This window comes from Acomys russatus, chromosome 1 (genome assembly GCF_903995435.1).
Source record: "Acomys russatus chromosome 1, mAcoRus1.1, whole genome shotgun sequence".
NCBI lineage: Eukaryota > Metazoa > Chordata > Mammalia > Rodentia > Muridae > Acomys > Acomys russatus.
Window position 1 is genome coordinate 37,086,050 of NC_067137.1, and position 17,244 is coordinate 37,103,293.

At 44.7% G+C, this 17,244-nt stretch overlaps 1 protein-coding gene across 1 annotated transcript in view; it reads left to right on the forward strand.

Moving 5' to 3' along the window:
• Positions 1 to 3,811: 3,811 nt before the first annotated feature.
• Positions 3,812 to 17,244, forward strand: part of Nol10 (nucleolar protein 10) — an 82,693-nt gene continuing 69,260 nt past the window's right edge. The window contains exons 1-7 of the mRNA XM_051143807.1: positions 3,812 to 3,967; positions 6,483 to 6,528; positions 9,009 to 9,107; positions 12,908 to 12,985; positions 13,918 to 13,955; positions 15,322 to 15,458; positions 16,439 to 16,504. Of these exons, the coding sequence (XP_050999764.1) occupies positions 3,902 to 3,967; positions 6,483 to 6,528; positions 9,009 to 9,107; positions 12,908 to 12,985; positions 13,918 to 13,955; positions 15,322 to 15,458; positions 16,439 to 16,504 (530 nt within the window). The 5' untranslated portion in view covers positions 3,812 to 3,901. The remainder of the gene's footprint in view (positions 3,968 to 6,482; positions 6,529 to 9,008; positions 9,108 to 12,907; positions 12,986 to 13,917; positions 13,956 to 15,321; positions 15,459 to 16,438; positions 16,505 to 17,244) is intronic.

A 17,244-nucleotide genomic window follows, 5' to 3' on the forward strand; every position in this document is an offset into this window, starting at 1 on the left:
CTGAACCCAGCTACTTCCTCAGCAGAAGGCTGCAGAGTGAAGTAGGTCAGATCCTTGGCCTGGGAGTGTGCAGACTTAGCTCATTTTGAAGCAAAGCTTGTGTTCTCTTGTGTGCAGTTGCTCACTCTCAATTGTGCTGTTCTTGCTGGAGACAGAGTGGATGTGTTTGGAGTGATAAAAAAAAAAATCATCTTCATGCAGCTGTGTAGTATCAACAAAGGCTGAAGCGCTTACAACACTGGAGGACTCTGGGTCAGCACAACTCTCCCCCCTTCTTTTTATGTGTGTGTGCCTCTTCCCCCAAATTCGTATGTTGAAGTCCTGCTCTTCAAGGGGATGGAATTAGGGGGAGGGGTCTTGGGGGGTTGCCAGTCAGCTTTCTGCAGCTGTGACAAAATACCCAAGAAAGCAACTTAAAAAGAGGACCGGTTTACACTGGCTTGTTCTCAGAGGTGTTGGTCCATGGCTGGCAGGCTCTATGGGCTTCAGGGCTGTGGTGAGACAGAGCACCACGGTGGCAGGAACATGCAGCCAGGAGTATGAATGCCTCAAGTTGCGAGGAAGAGTGAGATAGAAAGTCAGAGAAAAAGAAGATAGAGGAAGCAGAGGGAGAGAGAGCCTTCATAGGCATGTCCCCAGGGCCCTACTTGCTCCAAGCTGCTCCAACCTAAAAACAAAATTCTTCACATTGTATTTATTTTGTGTGGGTGTACATGTGTCTGGAGGCCAGAGAGCAATGTGCAGAAATCATTTCTTTCCCTCAAGACACGGGTTCTGGGGATCAATCTTAGACACCCCCAGCCCACCAGGCTTGGTACAAGGGCTATTACCTATTAAGCCCAGGTCCCAACTCTTAAAAGAGTCAATTTAGCTAGCTAGCAAGCTGGAGCTGTTAGGATTCAATTACTTCTCAATATCACCATCAGCTGGGGATCAGTGTTTAACACATCAACACTTTTAGGGAGTGTGACAGTTCACACTGAAACCATTGTAGGGGATCATGGAGTTGAGGGTGGAGTCCTTATGAATGTGATTTGTGATTTGTTTGTTTGATTTTGGTTTTTCTTTTTCTTTCTTTCTTTCTTTTTTGTTGTTTTGAGATAGGGTTTCTCTGTGTAGCCTTGGCTTTCCTGACCTAGCTTTGTACATCAGGCTGGCCTTGAACTCAAAGATCTGCCTGCTTCTGTCTCTCAAGTGCAGGGACTAAAGGTGTGTGCCACAAGCCGGGCATGGTGGTGCACGCCTACAATCTCAGCACTCAGGGAGCCAGGGCAGGTGGATCACTGTGAGTTTGAGGTCAGCCTGATCTACAAAATGAGTCCAGGACAGCCAAGACCACACAGAAAAACCCTGTCTGGAAAAAAAATCAAAACCAACCAAACAAAAAATGTGTGCTACAAGACACACAATTTAAAATGAAAAATAAAATAAAATGAGTTTCATTAACTTCGAATGGACTGCTGTCTTAAGGGAACTATAGTGCCTGAAGAAAAAAGAGCCAAATTTAGAAATAAAACACAGCATTACATTTAGCTCAATACTACTGAAACTGCAGGACATTTTAAATAATTGCACATTTTGCTCATAAAAATGGACCAGTCGGGGGGGGGGGGGGAACCCCTCTGTTGTTAATGGCATTTATACAGTACAGAGAGGCACAGGACAATGAGCTAAATCTTTAGCATGTGAGTCCTGAGAAACCAGTGGAACGTGGGCATAAGGGTATGGGAGGTACTCTAAATTCCAGCACGGCAGAGATTCAAAAACAGAATGATACAAAATGCTCATACACCTAGAGGAGACAGGAAACAGAACTGAACTGAAATAAAATGGCCTAGGGCCTTTAACTACAAAGTCAGAAATAGATAGCATCAATAAATCTTCCAATACTCCTGCTTCAATTTTTCTTTTAAAATGTTTATATATGTATTTATTGTGTATGGATATCACCATGCCACTGAGGGCATATGGAGGTCAGAGAACAGTTGGCAGGAGCCTCTTCTTTTACTTCTGTCATGTGGGTCCCAAGGACTCAGGGTGTCAGGCATGGTGGTAAGCACTTTTACCTACTGCCCCATCTGCCCAGGATGGCCTTGGACTCACTATATAGGTACTACGTCTCATCCTCTTTCCTTCTGCTCTGAAGTGCTGAGACTGTATGCACACACCACCACACCCTGCCTTTTCCATTCTTCCTTTGTTTTAATACCACAGACTTGAAAATGCCAAGGCTTAGATCCTGAATATGGGGACCAGAGGCAGAAAGGGGCTATTCTACAGACATAGCCGAGGAGGCTATTAAGACAGTGGTCAGCGAACAGAAAGAGCATGGTGGGGCACTGAGGTAAGGATGCTGCCTACAGATGTGAGAAGTCATGGTGCTGGTAAGAGGTAGACTACAACCAGGGGCTAGAGGCCAGAGAAATTCCTAGTTTTGAAGATGTAAAGTGACCTTTGATTGAGTTGAGACACTACATGCTGAGTTTTGGGATTCCAACCCTTTCAAAATCATTCATTTATTTTGTGGAGACTGTAACCCAGGCTGGCCTTGACCTCTTGGTAAGTCTCCAGTCTCAGCCTTTCAGATACTGGCATTTTAGGTGGGAGCCTCTATGCCAGGCTTGGGAACTGGCAATTTTCCCAGTCTAATCTGGAAGAATGTGAGCATAAGAGGGCACTCTGTCCCAATTTCAAAAGGTCCTCTAGTTGACTAACTTGACTATGCAGTTAACCTCATTTCATCCAGCTAAGTCAAGAATTCTCGGTACACCTATGGGTGCTCCCAGAGGAAAGAGCGATTGTCCCAGAAAGGAGTTGAAGCCGCTGTTCAACCTCAGATTTCGCAGGTGTTGACAGCGACCTGCAACTGAAGCACGGGGCGGTCTACATGGCACCATGGTTTTCTGTTTGTTTGGTTGGGTTTTTTGTTGTTGTTGTTTGTTTGTTTTTTAAGACAGGGTTTTTCTGTGTAGCCGTGGCTGTCCTGGACTTTGTTGACTAGGCTGGCCTTGAACTCCCAAAGATCCGACTGCCCCTGTCTCCTTGAGTGCTGGGATTACAGGTGTGCGCCACCAAGGCTGGCTCCAGGGCACCATTTTAAGAACTGGGACTCTAGCACACGTGTGAACGCTACTTGGATGCAGAAGCAGCACAGAAAGGTCCTGTAGCAGGTCTGCTTTGCCCAGAAAGAAAACGCAGACGCGAAGAGTACAAGCCTCTCAAAGCCAACAGGGTCTAGTGAGCCACGGTCCACGCACAGATGAAGACGTTAGTACCCCACCCTTGTCGAGAGGTAGACTTGAGGGACCTTGAGGATGACAGCTTAAGTGACAACCTCTTCTACTGAAGATTCTCTGGCGCAGCCAGGATTTGGCGGTGGTTTGACAGGACTGGACAAAGCATTACGTAACCTTTCTCTCTTTCCCAGATTCCTCTTTTCATAATGTGTGTGGAGGCAGGAGGATACAGAGGAAGACGGGAGAAGGCCCTCTCTACTGTCCTCAGATGTGGACAACAGATGCAAACTGTCCTGCAAGAGCAGTTACAGTTTCTAAAAATGATAAGTGGTTATAACTGTCACATACTTGTCTCAAACGATATCAGGTTCAAATTCGCTTCCCCACCTCATGCTTTCTCCTATGATTTTTCTTCTCACTTTCATCTTAGTTTTTTCCGACCCCAGAGCCGGTGCGCGTTTCTCCGCAGAGGCTCCGTTCGCCTCTGGCGCCTCATCACTCGCCGAGTCCAAGGGAGGGCGCACTTCCGGCGCCGGAAGTGTGTCATCAGCGCGCGCCAGTTCCCGCACGCTGTGCTGGTTTGCCTAGCCTTTGGATGCTGGAGTAGTACTCGGGTTACTGGCGATCAGTGACTGCGTGCCGGATCCCGGCAGCTCCACGCTGCGATGCAGGTCTCCAGTCTCAACGAGGTGAAGATTTACAGTCTCAGCTGCGGCAAGTCTCTCCCTGAGGTGAGTCCTTGTCCCCTCGCTGTCGCCTCTTCTTATTGCCCTAATGATAGATATTTTTAAGATTTACCATTGGCTGACTGTGCTGTCTGGTTTTGTGTCAACGTGACACAAGCTAGAGTTACCCGAAAGGAGGACACCTAAACTGAGAAAATGCTTCCATAAGATCCAGCTGTAGGGCATTTTCTTAATTAGTGATTGCTGGGAGGGCCTAGCCCATGATGGGTGGTGCCATCCCTGGGCTGGTGGTCCTGGAGTCTATAAGAACGCAAGCTGGTTGAGTGCTCCATGGCCTCTGCATCTGTTCCTGCCGCCAGGTTCCTGCCCTGTTGGAGTTTCGGCCCCCTTCCTTTCCTCAGTGATGGACCGTGATGTGGATTTTATAATAGCATAGAAGCCTTAAGACAACACCTTTGTTCTGGCTGCATTAGGTTCATGTGTTGGACATGCTGTCTAGAAACTGCTCTCATGCCTTTTAAGTGAAGCATCACTTCCAGAAATACAGTCAGAGCAGTACAGTCACAGAGACTAGCGACAGCTGCAAGGCAGCTCACTCACATACTACAGATGGGAGGCAAACTCCTCCTGGAGTGTCACCCTGTTCCAAATGCAGACTGCCTCCGTGTGTATGTAGGGTCTTGAGAGGTGAATCTGCTGTGCGACTAGAAACTTCTAAGGAGTATTCCGCCATGTCCATGGTTCTTTTAGAAATGGCACTTCTTATTTATTTTTCATTTCTTTGAAGGCTTGGTTTGGTGTTTTGTTTTTGTTTTTTGATACAGGGTTTCTCTGTGTAGCATTGGCTGTCCTGGACTAGCTTTGTAGACCAGGCTGGCCTCAAACTCACAGCGATCCGCCTGCCTCTGCCTGCCCAGTGCTGGGATTAAAGGCGTGAGTCACCACACCTGGCTTTTCTTTGGAGTTTTTAACCAGGAATTTCCTGACATTTTGAGCTGGACAATTCCTTGTTGCTGGGGTTGTTTTGTAGATGGTTGCCAACATCCCTGGCCCATACCCACCAGATACCAGAATTAACACCTACCAGTTGTGATGACAGATTAAATCTTCAAGAATCCCCATAAGCCCTCTGTGAAGCAAAAGTACCCCAGTAGAGGCCCATCCACTCAGCATCACTATAACTGACAAGTGTTTCATTGTTGCTCATTCAACTGTTGCCTGTAGACCAAAAGCTCCTTTCATTGACTGTTCTGGTAAAAAAAACAACACAACAACAACAACAACAACAAAAAAACCCACTTCTAACATTCTGACGGGTGGTTCTGGGCCCAGGGGTTCTGCTCAAACTACTGCACCAACCAAGGACAATACTGGCAGTAAACATCAAACCCCTACTCAGAGATCTAGTCAATGGACAGGACATTCTCCACAGTTGAGTGGAGAGCGGGTAGTGACTCTCACACGAACTCTGGTGCTCCATATTTGACCACGTCCCCTTGATGAGGAGGCCCAGTGGCACTCAGGATAACAGGCTATCAAGAAGAGACTCAGTTGCCTATGATCATATAGAGGGGGAGGAGGGCCCCTCAGTCATAGACCTAGGGGAGAGGAATAGGGTGAAAGCGGGAGGAATGGGAGGATGCAAGGGATGGGATAACAATTGAGATGTAATCTGAAAAATTAATTTTTTAAAAAACCCACTTCTTTTTTGTTTGTTTGTTTGTTTGTTTGTTTGTTTTGGGACAGGGTTTCTCTTTGTAGCCTTTGCTGTCCTGGACTTGCTTCATAGACCAGGCTGGCCTCGAACTCACAGAAATCCACCTGCCTCTGCCTCCCGAGTTCTGGGATTACAGGTGTGCACCACCACTGCCCAGAAAAACACTATTCTTATCCAGGGTCAGCTATTTAAGCCAGTCATATATCTGTTCCTATTATTTGTAAGAAATTAATTTTAGCTGGCAAAAGGGACACATTTATAGCCCCAGTGCTTGGGAGGCTGAGACAGGAAGAATGTGAGCTTGTGTTCAGCCTGGGCTACATAGTGTGACTCTGTCTCAACATACGAGAGCAGACACACGCACACACTTTGGGGGTGCTCACCCCATATAGAGATTAAAACCCATCACTTTGAGCTTTTACATTCACTTAGCTTGGATGGATTAGTTTTATGCTTAATGCTTTGTAAAACAGTTGTTCAAAAAATTGTTTAGTATATGGAAAGATATTTTTTTTAAGTCTAGAAAACAGCCAGATGGTGATTGTGCACACCTGTAATCCCAGCACTCAGAAGGCAGAGGCAGGCAAATCTTTGTGAGTTCGAGGCCATTCTGGTCTTCAGAGAGAGTTTCAGGACAACAAAGGCTACACAGAGAAGTCCTGTCTCAAAAACAAAGCAAAACAAAAATCCAGAAAATATGTTATCATGGAGTTAAGATATAGAATAGCCCCACTCTCCATTTTGTTATTTCCTCTAAGCTTGCATTTTCCAAAATGAACATTATTTTGCAAGCCGGAAACAATTTAGGTGTGTCTTAAAGCTCATTGTTTGTTTTTCTCATAGTGGCTTTCTGACAGGAAGAAGCGAGCACTGCAGAAGAAGGATGTGGGTGAGTATTCACGGTGCTCCAGCTGTGTCACCTGCCCTTGTGACAGTGCCCTCAGTCCTCTGGCTCTCTAGTGTGGGGTGTGGGAAATAAGCTTTGTGCCCCTTCTCTCTGATGATGTTGGGGTTGCTGTCTCCCTTTGGTGTAGAAGTTAGTCTCCTTTCCCTTTCAAGCTAACACATTAGCCTTTCCCTGTTTCATGGGTGGCAGCAAGGCTCCTGGGTCAGAGACACAGACATCAGTACTCGTGACATGGCACGGATGGCGCGGACATCAGCATGCTTGTTCCGGCTGGCCCCAAGTCCCTTGGGAGGGTTTCAGCATGGCTCGGAAAACACACACACACGCGCGCACACACACACACACACACACACACACACACACACACACACACACACACACACACACACTTCAGGGTGGAGCCCAGAGCTGAGAAGCCCACTGCTTTGGTAGCAGACTGTAAACCAGGCCTGCCTTTCCGTGACCTCATCTGTCAAATTTCTCTGCTGCCTGTAACCCCAAGACACAGCTCTGGTAAAAGTGGTCAGACTCTAGCAGGACTGCCACACTCAGCAAGATGCACAGGGACACAAGAGGCCTAAGGAGGGCGGTCTATCCCAACAGTTCCATAATGGCTTTATTGCTAGAATGTCAGAGTCCTTCCCTGTTAGCTGAATCTCTCAGTTTTGCAATCGAGAGGCAGTAAACATCTTCTTTATGAACAGAAGAACGCTGTGAGTAAGGTGTCTGCATGTAAACATGAGGCCCGATTGTAACTGACTTTGTTTTTTTGTTTTGTTTTGTTTTTTAAAGAATTTTATTTATTTATTATTATGTATACAGTGCTCTGCCTGCATGTACACCTGCAGGCCAGAAGAGAGCACCAGATCTCATTATAGATGGTTGTGAACCACAATGTGGTTGCTGGGAATTGAACTCAGGACCTCTGGAGGAGCAGTCAGTGCTCTTAACCTCCGAGCCATCTCTCCAGCCCCTGTAACTTACTTTGATGAATTTATTCCCCTGTTTTCCACTTCAGGTTGCCAATGAAAGGAGGGTTAACTTCCTGTAGATTTCAGATTTTAGTTGAGTCTCTAAAAACCAAGCACCGGGAGGGTTCTGGCTGTGAGACTGAGATCTTTTGGCAAGCTTCTTAGAAAAATGCGCTTTATATAGTACTAAAGTCAGGTAGAAAATGCAATTTTTAACTCGGGAGGAAACAGCTGCTGCTCAGAGCTTACAGATTGGGATTTTACCCGATCTCCTTCCAGGGTGCTCATGTGTAACAAACGGGCAGAAGCCGTTTCCTGACCTGCTCAGGACCGATAGGTGTCTAGCAATTCAAGTGGCTCAGTCTTTGGTTTTTGTTCTTTTGGTGTCAGGGATTGAACCCAGGGCCTCACACACATTAAGCATGCTACCTAGTGCTGAGCCACGCCCCCCAAGCCTTCCTGTAATCTTAATATTCGTGCTTATAAACAAGGCAGTGTTCATAGTAGGCACATTCGAATAGCGACGACTCAGAATCCTTAGCCTGACAGACTTTTTGTCTTGAGAATAGGTGTTAGTGCTGTGGTCCACAGAGGCCTTACTAGGTCTTCCTCTGGCCTAGGCTTCTCTTGGCCAGAGAGGCAGAACTAACAGGCAAACTTCAGCTCTATGCTAATTTCTTATATAAGCCTGAGATTTTGGAGGCTTAAGCCTAGAAATGCTCAGGTGAAAACACTGATTTTTGTTGTAGTGATGAAGGATGCTTTAGCGCTTACTTGTTCCTCCTTGACTTTGGTCTTAAAATTCTGTCTGATTTTTTTTTTTTTTTTTAAATACGAGAACCCCTGTGCAGCTTGCTTACACCAAACCAATGTAGAAAGGAAACAGTGTGCTGGAATAATAAGGCCCTCATACTGTCTGATTATTATTGTGGGCTTCTTCTTTTCAGTTAAAGAAGATGCTCTTTCTTTCTAAATGTGAAAAGCTTTTTAGAAAGCTTTCCATTACTGTACCAGAGTGCCTGAGATAGACAAGATTAAAGGAGGAAAGGTTTGTTTTGCCTCATGGTCTTGGAGATTTCTGTCCATGTGCAACTGGTTTTATTGCTTTGGGACCTGTGGTGAGGCAGCACATGGTAGAAGGCCTGCTCACTGTTCAGCATCCAGGAGCAAACAGTTGTCCTGTAGTCTCCTTAGAGGGCATGACCACAGAGGCCTAAGACCTCACTGCTCCCCCCTGGAAGTTTTACCACCTGCCCAGGAGCTAGACCTTTAGACACTTAGGCCTCTGGGGCCATTTGAGATCCGAACTGTCACAGGTGGGAGCTAAGAAGGAAACTGGGTGGGCCGTGTTGGGGTCGTCCTTGGTGCTGGGAGCCTTTGGGTTGTATACTGCTGCCTGCAGCAGCTCTGCTCCTTCTGCGTGTTCTGGCCTCTTCCCCCCCCCCCCCGCCGTGACCATGCTGAATTAGCCCCCCCTTCTTTTCTTTGTAGATGTTCGCAGGAGAATTGAACTTATTCAGGACTTTGAAATGCCTACTGTATGTACCACTATCAAGGTGTCAAAAGATGGACAGTATATTTTAGCAACTGGTAAGCATCTCTGTGGTCACGATTTGCACGTGTTCCCTAACAGCGAGTGCTCTGGTAGGAAAGGCCACCCTCTGTGTTAGCCCTGGGGTTTCACTATCAACATTCTTAGACATACAGAAATACTCAGAAGGATTCAATGAGCACCTCTTTCTCTGCAACCTAGATTCTGTAGTCAACAGTTTACCCCACATTACATTTTTTAAAATGAGTTTTCAGAGTAGGTCACAGATAGTAACTTTTTTGTTCTTATTTTATTTTTTTAATTTCTAGGCTCACTTGTGTATCCTTGACTGGCCTCTCAGTCTTCCTGCCTCCACTTCCAGGTGCTGAGGTTATAGGCACGGGCTTTCATACCAGGTTTTGCTCCACTCTGTTTTAATGGCTTTATACATGCCCAGCCAGTCCTGTGCTGTATTGATGTTGTCTCAGTATTGACAGTGTCCATATCTCTAAGCCTGTGGGGGGTTTTTTAGATTTATTATATTTATTTTTCATGTATGAATTTTTTGCCTTTTATCATGTAAATGCAGTGTGTGTATGCCTTATGCCCTGAAAGCCAAAAGAGGGCTTTGGTACCCAGGAACTGGAGTTACATACAGTTGTAAGCTGTCATGTGGGTGCTGGGAACCAAACCCTGGTCTTTTGGAAGAGCAGCCAGTCTCTTATCTGAGCTGTCTCTCCAGCTCTTTAGCCTCTGGTTTCGTTTTGAGAAACTGGGAAAGAGGGCTGAGAAGATCTGAGATGTTTGGACACAAGTATGGAGGGCTAGAAGGAACTCAGGCCTTTAATTCAGGTCTTCTAGATCCACAGATACTAAATGATGTGTCCCTGCTCCCGGGTGTAGATCAAGTGGCAGGGCTTTGTTGTTGGTTGGTTGTTTTGCAGACGGATTCTCACTGTGTAGCCCTGGCTTCCCTAGAACTGCCTGTGTAGACCAGGCTGGCCTCAAACTCAGAGACCCACTTGCCTCTGCCTCTCAAGTGGTGAGATGAAAGATGTGCAAGAGAGATTTAATGTTAAATTACACTTTCTTTTATGAAATCATTTTCTACTCCTGACAAGATTAATTGCTTTCCTACTTAGAATCCTTGGGTTTTACTCCCTCCCCCACCCCATTCCCCTTCCCAGCAGGGCTTTTCTGTGTAGCCCTGGCTGTCTTGGAACTCACTGTGTAGTCCAGGCTGGCCTTGAACTCAAAGATCCGCCTGCCTCTGCTTCTCAAGTGCTGGGATTAAAGGTGTGCACAACCACTGCCAGCAGCTGGCTTTTACTTTCACCTTAAAAAGACTGTTTTGTTTTGTTTTTTTAATCAAGAATGTGTGAACATTGATAATCTCAGAACTGAAGTTTTGGTTTAATAGCTTTTAATTTAAATGCCTATATACAGCTGTTGGCTGTCATGGGACAGTGTGGTTGGGTGCAGAGTCCCCTTTGGCCCTTTCCTTGGAACTTGTAGAGGATGTGGAATTAGGGAGCCATTTGCTGTCTTGTCTGCTTAGTTCAATAGAGCTAGTCCTTTCATCTCTGGCTTCTGCCACTGCCTCTATCTTTGTCACTGTGGCTGAAAACCAAGTTGGATAAAATGTGTCCTTGGTGATGTAGTCTAGAAGGGGGAATCGGCTACCCAAGGAAATCAATTGAGGGTGTGTGTGAACTGTGGCTCTGTCGCAGAGCTAAGCAGCCTCTTGGTTTCTCTCAGAGGCATTCAGTCTAGAGGCAGGCCGGATTCAGACCTGCTCCTCTCCTTCTGTTCAGTGCTGGGGACCAAACCCAGTGCTTCGCAAATGCTTCCTGAGTGCCTTGTTAGACCTTATTGGTACATACTGATGGAGGCGGAAACAGAGGCGCTGATTTTATCCAAATGTATGTTTTTGCCACATTTCTTTTTCCTGAGAGTCAAGATAATGCGACCGAATCTTGTAGACAATGTAGAAGCATGAAGGTTTAAAAGCATGCTCAAATGCAGCTGGAGCAAAGGCCCGTAATAGTTTTTCCTAAGGCCCACCGCACACATGTCATCATCCAACCGTGAACTCCTAGTCTGCACGCTGTTCTCCTCTGCAGGGCCTGCTGTTCTGTTGCTTTAGGGGCAAGATGTCTTCTTTGGCCTGACTGAGCTCATGGACGTTCTGCCTCAGCCTGTGAGCTACTGGGGTTATAGGCTTGCATCACCATGCTAGATACGTCTCTTTGCTTTTAAAATTTTTCTCTTTTCATCCAGCTATGGTGGCACAGGCCTTTAATCTCAGCATTTGGGAGGCAGGGGGAGGCAGATCTCTGTGAGTTTGAGGCTACCCTGGTCTTACAAAGTGAATCCAGGACAGCCAGAGATTCACACAAAGAGACCCTGTCTTGGAAAAAAAAAATTTTTTTTTCTTTTTAGCTGAAATCATAGCTTTTTTTGTTTGTTTTGTTTTTGTTTTTTATGAGACAAGGTTTTTCTGTGTAACAGCCCTAACTGTCCTAGAACTCTCTTTGTTGACCAGGCTGGCCTCGAACTCACAGCGATTCATCTGTCTCTATCTCCTGAGTCCTGGGATTAAAGGTGTGTACCACCATGCCTGACTGAAATCCTAGATTTTTGATTCACACTACAAAATAGGATTTTCTCCTCACTCCAAGCCCGCCCAACCCCCCATAGTGTAGTACTTTAAAAATTGATCTTTGTTTTTGTTTTGTTTTTTTTTTTCTCATTGCAAGTGTGGTACATTTATGCGGAATGCAAACCTTATAGAAGAGGATGACATAAGATGTGGGCACCCCAAAGCGAACTTTAGAGGTAGTCTCTGTGCCTGTGTGTGCTCTACCCACCACTACCATGTGGCAGCCCTTAGCTTTCCAGCATTGGGAGCATCTACACTGGGCTGCAGCCCTCACCTCCGGTCTCTGAACTCACTTCTTTCATCATTTGGGGGGCTGCTGAGGTGGCACAACAGGTAACGGTGGTGGAAGGAGAGAAGCAACTGCGCAGCCCACTTTGGGAGCCTGTTAATGGAGCCCCATCTCGATGGCTCATCTTTATGTGCTTGGCATTTCCTGGTGTGGGTTTCCACTGTTTACTTAAGCATTGCTCGACCAGTGGAGCCTGCTTGCTTTGCATCTTTGGCCATGTATGACAGAAGTTGTAGTGGACATTCTTCCTGTCCCTGGCATGCTCGGGGCTGGGTTTCTGAAGTCCACAACTTGTGTAAGTTGAAATACAGTTTCAAGGTGAATTTCCATCACATACCTTATAGGTATTGGAGATTAATTATCAAGGAAGTTGTATCTGTTTTTTGTATATGATTAATTTATTTTTTCCAAGACAAGGTTTCTCTGTGTAGCCTTAACTGTCCTGGACTTGTTTTGTAGACCAGGCTGCATCGAACCCACAGAGATCCACCTGCCTCTGCCTCCCGAGTGTTGGGATTACAGGCGTGCACTGCCATACCCAGCATGAGTAATTTTTTTAACCTTTTCACCAACATAGATATTAAGCATCTTTTTTTTTTAACCCTTTCACCGACACAAATATTAAGCATCTTTTTCATCTTGGCAAACTGATTGTTTGTCTTTTTCTACTGAATTACTGTGAGTCTTCTTAAGTATTTATATTTCATTCATTATGGCGTGCTTGTTTTTCCTTTGTTGTTCCCTTGGAGGTGTTTGTGTGGAGCTGTTGTTAAAGCCCTTTCTTTGATTTGGGGATAACTATCTTACCTCAGAACAGACAGGACATGCAGATGCTGTGTAGGGTGTGGCTATTCAAAGTGTAGCCTTCAGTTTTGCATGATGCTGATTTTTTTTTTTTTTTTAAATAGGAACATACAAGCCTCGAGTCCGGTGTTATGACACCTATCAGTTATCCTTGAAGTTTGAAAGATGCTTGGATTCAGAAGGTAAGAGGTCAACCCTGAGCTCATAGGTAGCTTTTTATGTTTATCCATCACACTGCTGTTTAAAATGGGAGTGGGTTGTATAGTAGATTTTGCTTGCAGTAGATAAAGTAGTTAAATATGGTGCTGTGTTTCAGGCTGCAGCCCACACTGGCCAGCCTCTTAGCTCTGCACAGGGCTGTTCTCAGTGGGCCAGCCAGCTGGCCTTTTATCTTTAAGGCAAGTTTAAATGGCAAAGTTTAGCTTTTATCAGTTAGCCTAGTGTTTAGGATCAAAGGGAAAGAAGTTATTTGGATACAGTGTTCTGTAGGATTACCAGCATATCACCCTGGTCTCACCCTTGCTTCTAAAGAACACAGACACCTGGTGTACCATTAATAACAGCTGTTTTATCCTATTTTTTGTAGAGGTGAGCTTTGTATAGGCAAAGAGTTACTGTTGCCTTTTTATTTTTGTTTGAGAGGGGTTTCTCTCTGCAGCCATGGCTGGTTCAGAACTCATTGAGTAGACCAGGCCAGCCTCGAGCTCCCAGAGATCTTTCCTCTGCCTCCCATGTGCTGGGAGTAAAAGCGTACACCACCACATGAACACCCAACCTGGCGCCCTCTTTAAAAGCAGCATTTTAAAAGTTGCTCATTAGTTTATATTTGAAAGCCTTAAAACTTATTAAGAACATCTCAGCAAAACAATGGCAAAAATTTTTTAGGAGTCATTGTAAATTTATTCTAGTTCTTTAAAAAAAATCTAGATGGAAATAACACTTAACTTTGCATTTAGTGTTAGTGGGAATTTTCTTCTTGCTGTATGTAGAGGTGGGGCAAACAGCATTTGTGTAAAATTACTCACCAGTTAAAACCAATTAGAATCCTCACATAAAGTTTGTGGTCTTGTTAGAACAATAATGGGTAATTATGTTTTGATCTATTATTTTTCAGTTGTCACCTTTGAGATTTTATCAGATGACTATTCGAAGGTATGTTTTGTAGCATTGGCTTGTACTTGCTGCACTCAAGAATTGAGTGAGAAGAACTTAATTTTTAAAAATATGTTTGCTTTTTTATTTATGTGTGTATGTCTATATGCGTGAATGCCATATGTGTGCAGTTGCCCTTGGAGGCCAGAAGAGGGCACCAGATCTTTAGGTGATTTTGAGCTGCCACATAAATGCTGGGATCTGACCCCAGGTCCTCTGAAAAAGCAACAAGTGCTCTTAACTGCTGAACCATCTCTGCAGCCCTGGAACTTATTTTTTCTTTCCTCCTACCCTCCGCCCCCTCCAGAGTTTTTCTGTGTAGCCTTGGCTATCCTGGACTCGATTTGTAGACCAGGCTGGCCTTAAACTCACAGAGTTCTGCCTCTCTCTGCCTCCCTGAGAGCTGGGATTACAGGCATGCACTACCACACCCAGCAGAACTTATTTTTCTAATAAATATTTTTATGATATTCCCAGTATTAAATTAACAATCATTGGATAGTAGCAGTGAAAGGCAGGCCTGTTTACTGGTATTTTTAGTCAGGTACATGTCTGATGTGTGGTATCTTTTAAAACAACATTGGGAGAGAACCTTTGGTCAATCTAATGTCCAGTTGGTTCTGAGCATCATGGGGCCTTGCCTTTATTGTAAGGATTTGGTAACAGTCACCCTTTGCTAGGCATCTTACGGTCTTGATCTGTGGTTCTGATTGTTGATGTTAGCCTAGGCATGTTTGCCAGGCGGCCTTCATCTCCTTATTTCTACAAGATAAGGAGGGCCATCAGTTTGCTCTGTTCTTGTAACTCAGCAAGAGGTTGTGGTGTGCTGTGGTGCAGGTCTGAGCACAACTGAATAGGCTTTTTTCCTTTTTCTTTTTTTTCCTAATACCATTGGTGCATCTTGACTTCTTATCGTCATTTTCAGTAGTTTTAAATTATATTAGGGAAGCCCTTAACTCAATTTAAAATGGAAATGATGGAAAGTACCACAGTGCCCTTTAGATATTTACCAGTTAAAACCAGTTCAACAAAACAAAACAAACAGTAACTTTTTATGTCAAATGCCATCTTGGAAGAAAGTCCCCTCTTATCCTCTAGCTGTGAGGGACAGTTATCCTTTCAGCTGTACCAGCTGTTTACCTAGGACTTTGATGGTGATTTTATAACTTATTTTTTTCTAGCACTGATAGATTTGCATTTGAATACTATGCAGACTTTCCACACGTCTTTGTCCTATGCTAAGTGCGCACATGTGTACACATCTGCATGTTAATACAGAGAGTGAGCAGAGGGAGAGAGGAGTGTTTCTTGCCTGGGTAGTGATGATGAAAGCTAAGTAAACTAACTTTGATTGTTTCCTTTTCAGATCGTCTTCTTACATAACGACAGATACATTGAATTTCACTCACAATCAGGTTTTTATTACAAAACCAGAATTCCCAAGTTCGGCCGAGACTTCTCTTACCACTACCCGTCCTGTGACTTGTACTTTGTAGGTGCAAGGTACTGATCAGATTACTTTTTGCTTTCTCCTTTCTACCTCCCACAGAGCTTCTCTTAGATCACTTATAGACGTTATCTGTTCCGGTGTCCTTAATGATGTGTCATTACTGTGAAAGGGGGATCAGTGAATCTTAGGAAAAGGGATTAGGCTATGTTCTGAGATGTGATTTCTAGTAAGTGGTATTATTATGTTTTTCTGTTTGGTTGGTTTTGGCTTTTCCAGATAGGGCTTCTGTGTGTGGCCCTGGCTGTCCTGGAACTCACTCTGTAGTCCAGGCTGGCCTCAAACTCAGAGATCTGCCTGCCTCCGCCTCCCAAGTGCTGGGATTAAAGGCGTGCATCACCACCGCCTGGCTATTGTAATGTTTTAGCACCTGCTATTTTACTTAATACAATCTTTTCTGACTTTAAAATATTCACATGTCAAGTGTTTAAGCCAGAACCCACGCAGGCCTCACAGGGTAGCATGGTTGCTGCAGTTTAGAGCTACTGCTGTTTATTTTCCTTTCAGTTCCTCAGGTTTCTCTGCCTCCCAAGTTTATAGTTCCTGCTTCAAGCTCATTCACTATCAGTGATGAATGTCTCTGTGGGCCATTTTGTCACTAGTGTCATATGTAGTTGTTAAAACCTATTTAGGGGGCTGCAGACATGACCAGTGGGTACAGTTCTTTCTCTGCAGGCACGAGAACCTGGGTTAAGATGCCCAGGCAGAGCGGCGGACTGTGGAGGGAGGGCCCCGGGAGCTGGCATCACAGATGCTTGTGTGCAGTCTGAGGGGATGCTGGGAGCAAGAGTCTCAGTTCGTAACTACCAAGATTGTGGTTAATTGTGAACAAAGTATAAATATTTATAGAGTAAGGTTTTTTATCAACTTTTCAAAGAGAAGTGACGCTTGTGAGTGAGAGCTATTTATGTGCCTCAAGTTTACCCTCCTCACAGGAAAATGTCCGTGGCTTACCAGATTCTCTTTGTCACTGCAGCTCGGAAGTTTATAGATTAAACTTAGAACAAGGGCGGTACCTGAATCCTCTGCAAACGGATGCCGCGTGAGTATTCCAGTCCTACTGCCTTGCTTCTGCCAGGAGATGGAGCCCAAGGCTGTCAAATGACCCAACATCCTGGGCTGTCATTTAAAAGAACATCACTAACTGTGTTCTTAATCAGAACTTACAGTGCTGTTCAGGTTTTTTTGCCCTAATACCATCGGTCTATCTTGTGTACTTAGCGTATACAAGGCCCTAGCTTTGATCCTCAGCAGATAAATAAATGAAAGAATCAGGTGAATCAGGGGTTTTGGTTTTTGTTTTTAAACAAAAAATTTGCTCAAAAGACCTGATGTTTTCTTTTCTTTCTTTTTTTGGGGGGTGGGTGGGTGGGGAGGCAGGAGTTGAGACAGAATTTGTTAATGAAGCCCTGGCTGTTCTGGAACTCGCTCTGTAGACCAGGCTGGCCTTGAACTGACTGCCTGCATCTTTCTCCTGAGTACTAGAATTAAAGGCATGTGCCACCACCGCCTGGCCCGATGATTTCTTAAAAGTTTAAATTTTTATAAAAAAGACCAGCACTCCTGAGACAGAATTGGGTGGCTCTCTGAGTTTAAGACCAACCTGGTCTACATAGCAAGCTTCGGGCCAGCCAGGCCTATATGGAGCCAGGATTATATAGAAAGACCCTGTCTTAAAACAACAACGAAACTTCTGACTTTTCTCAGTTTATCATTTTTACTTTTAGTAAAGTTTTCATCCATGATTTTGTTTTATGGAATTGTTTTTCCTGTGAATTCCTT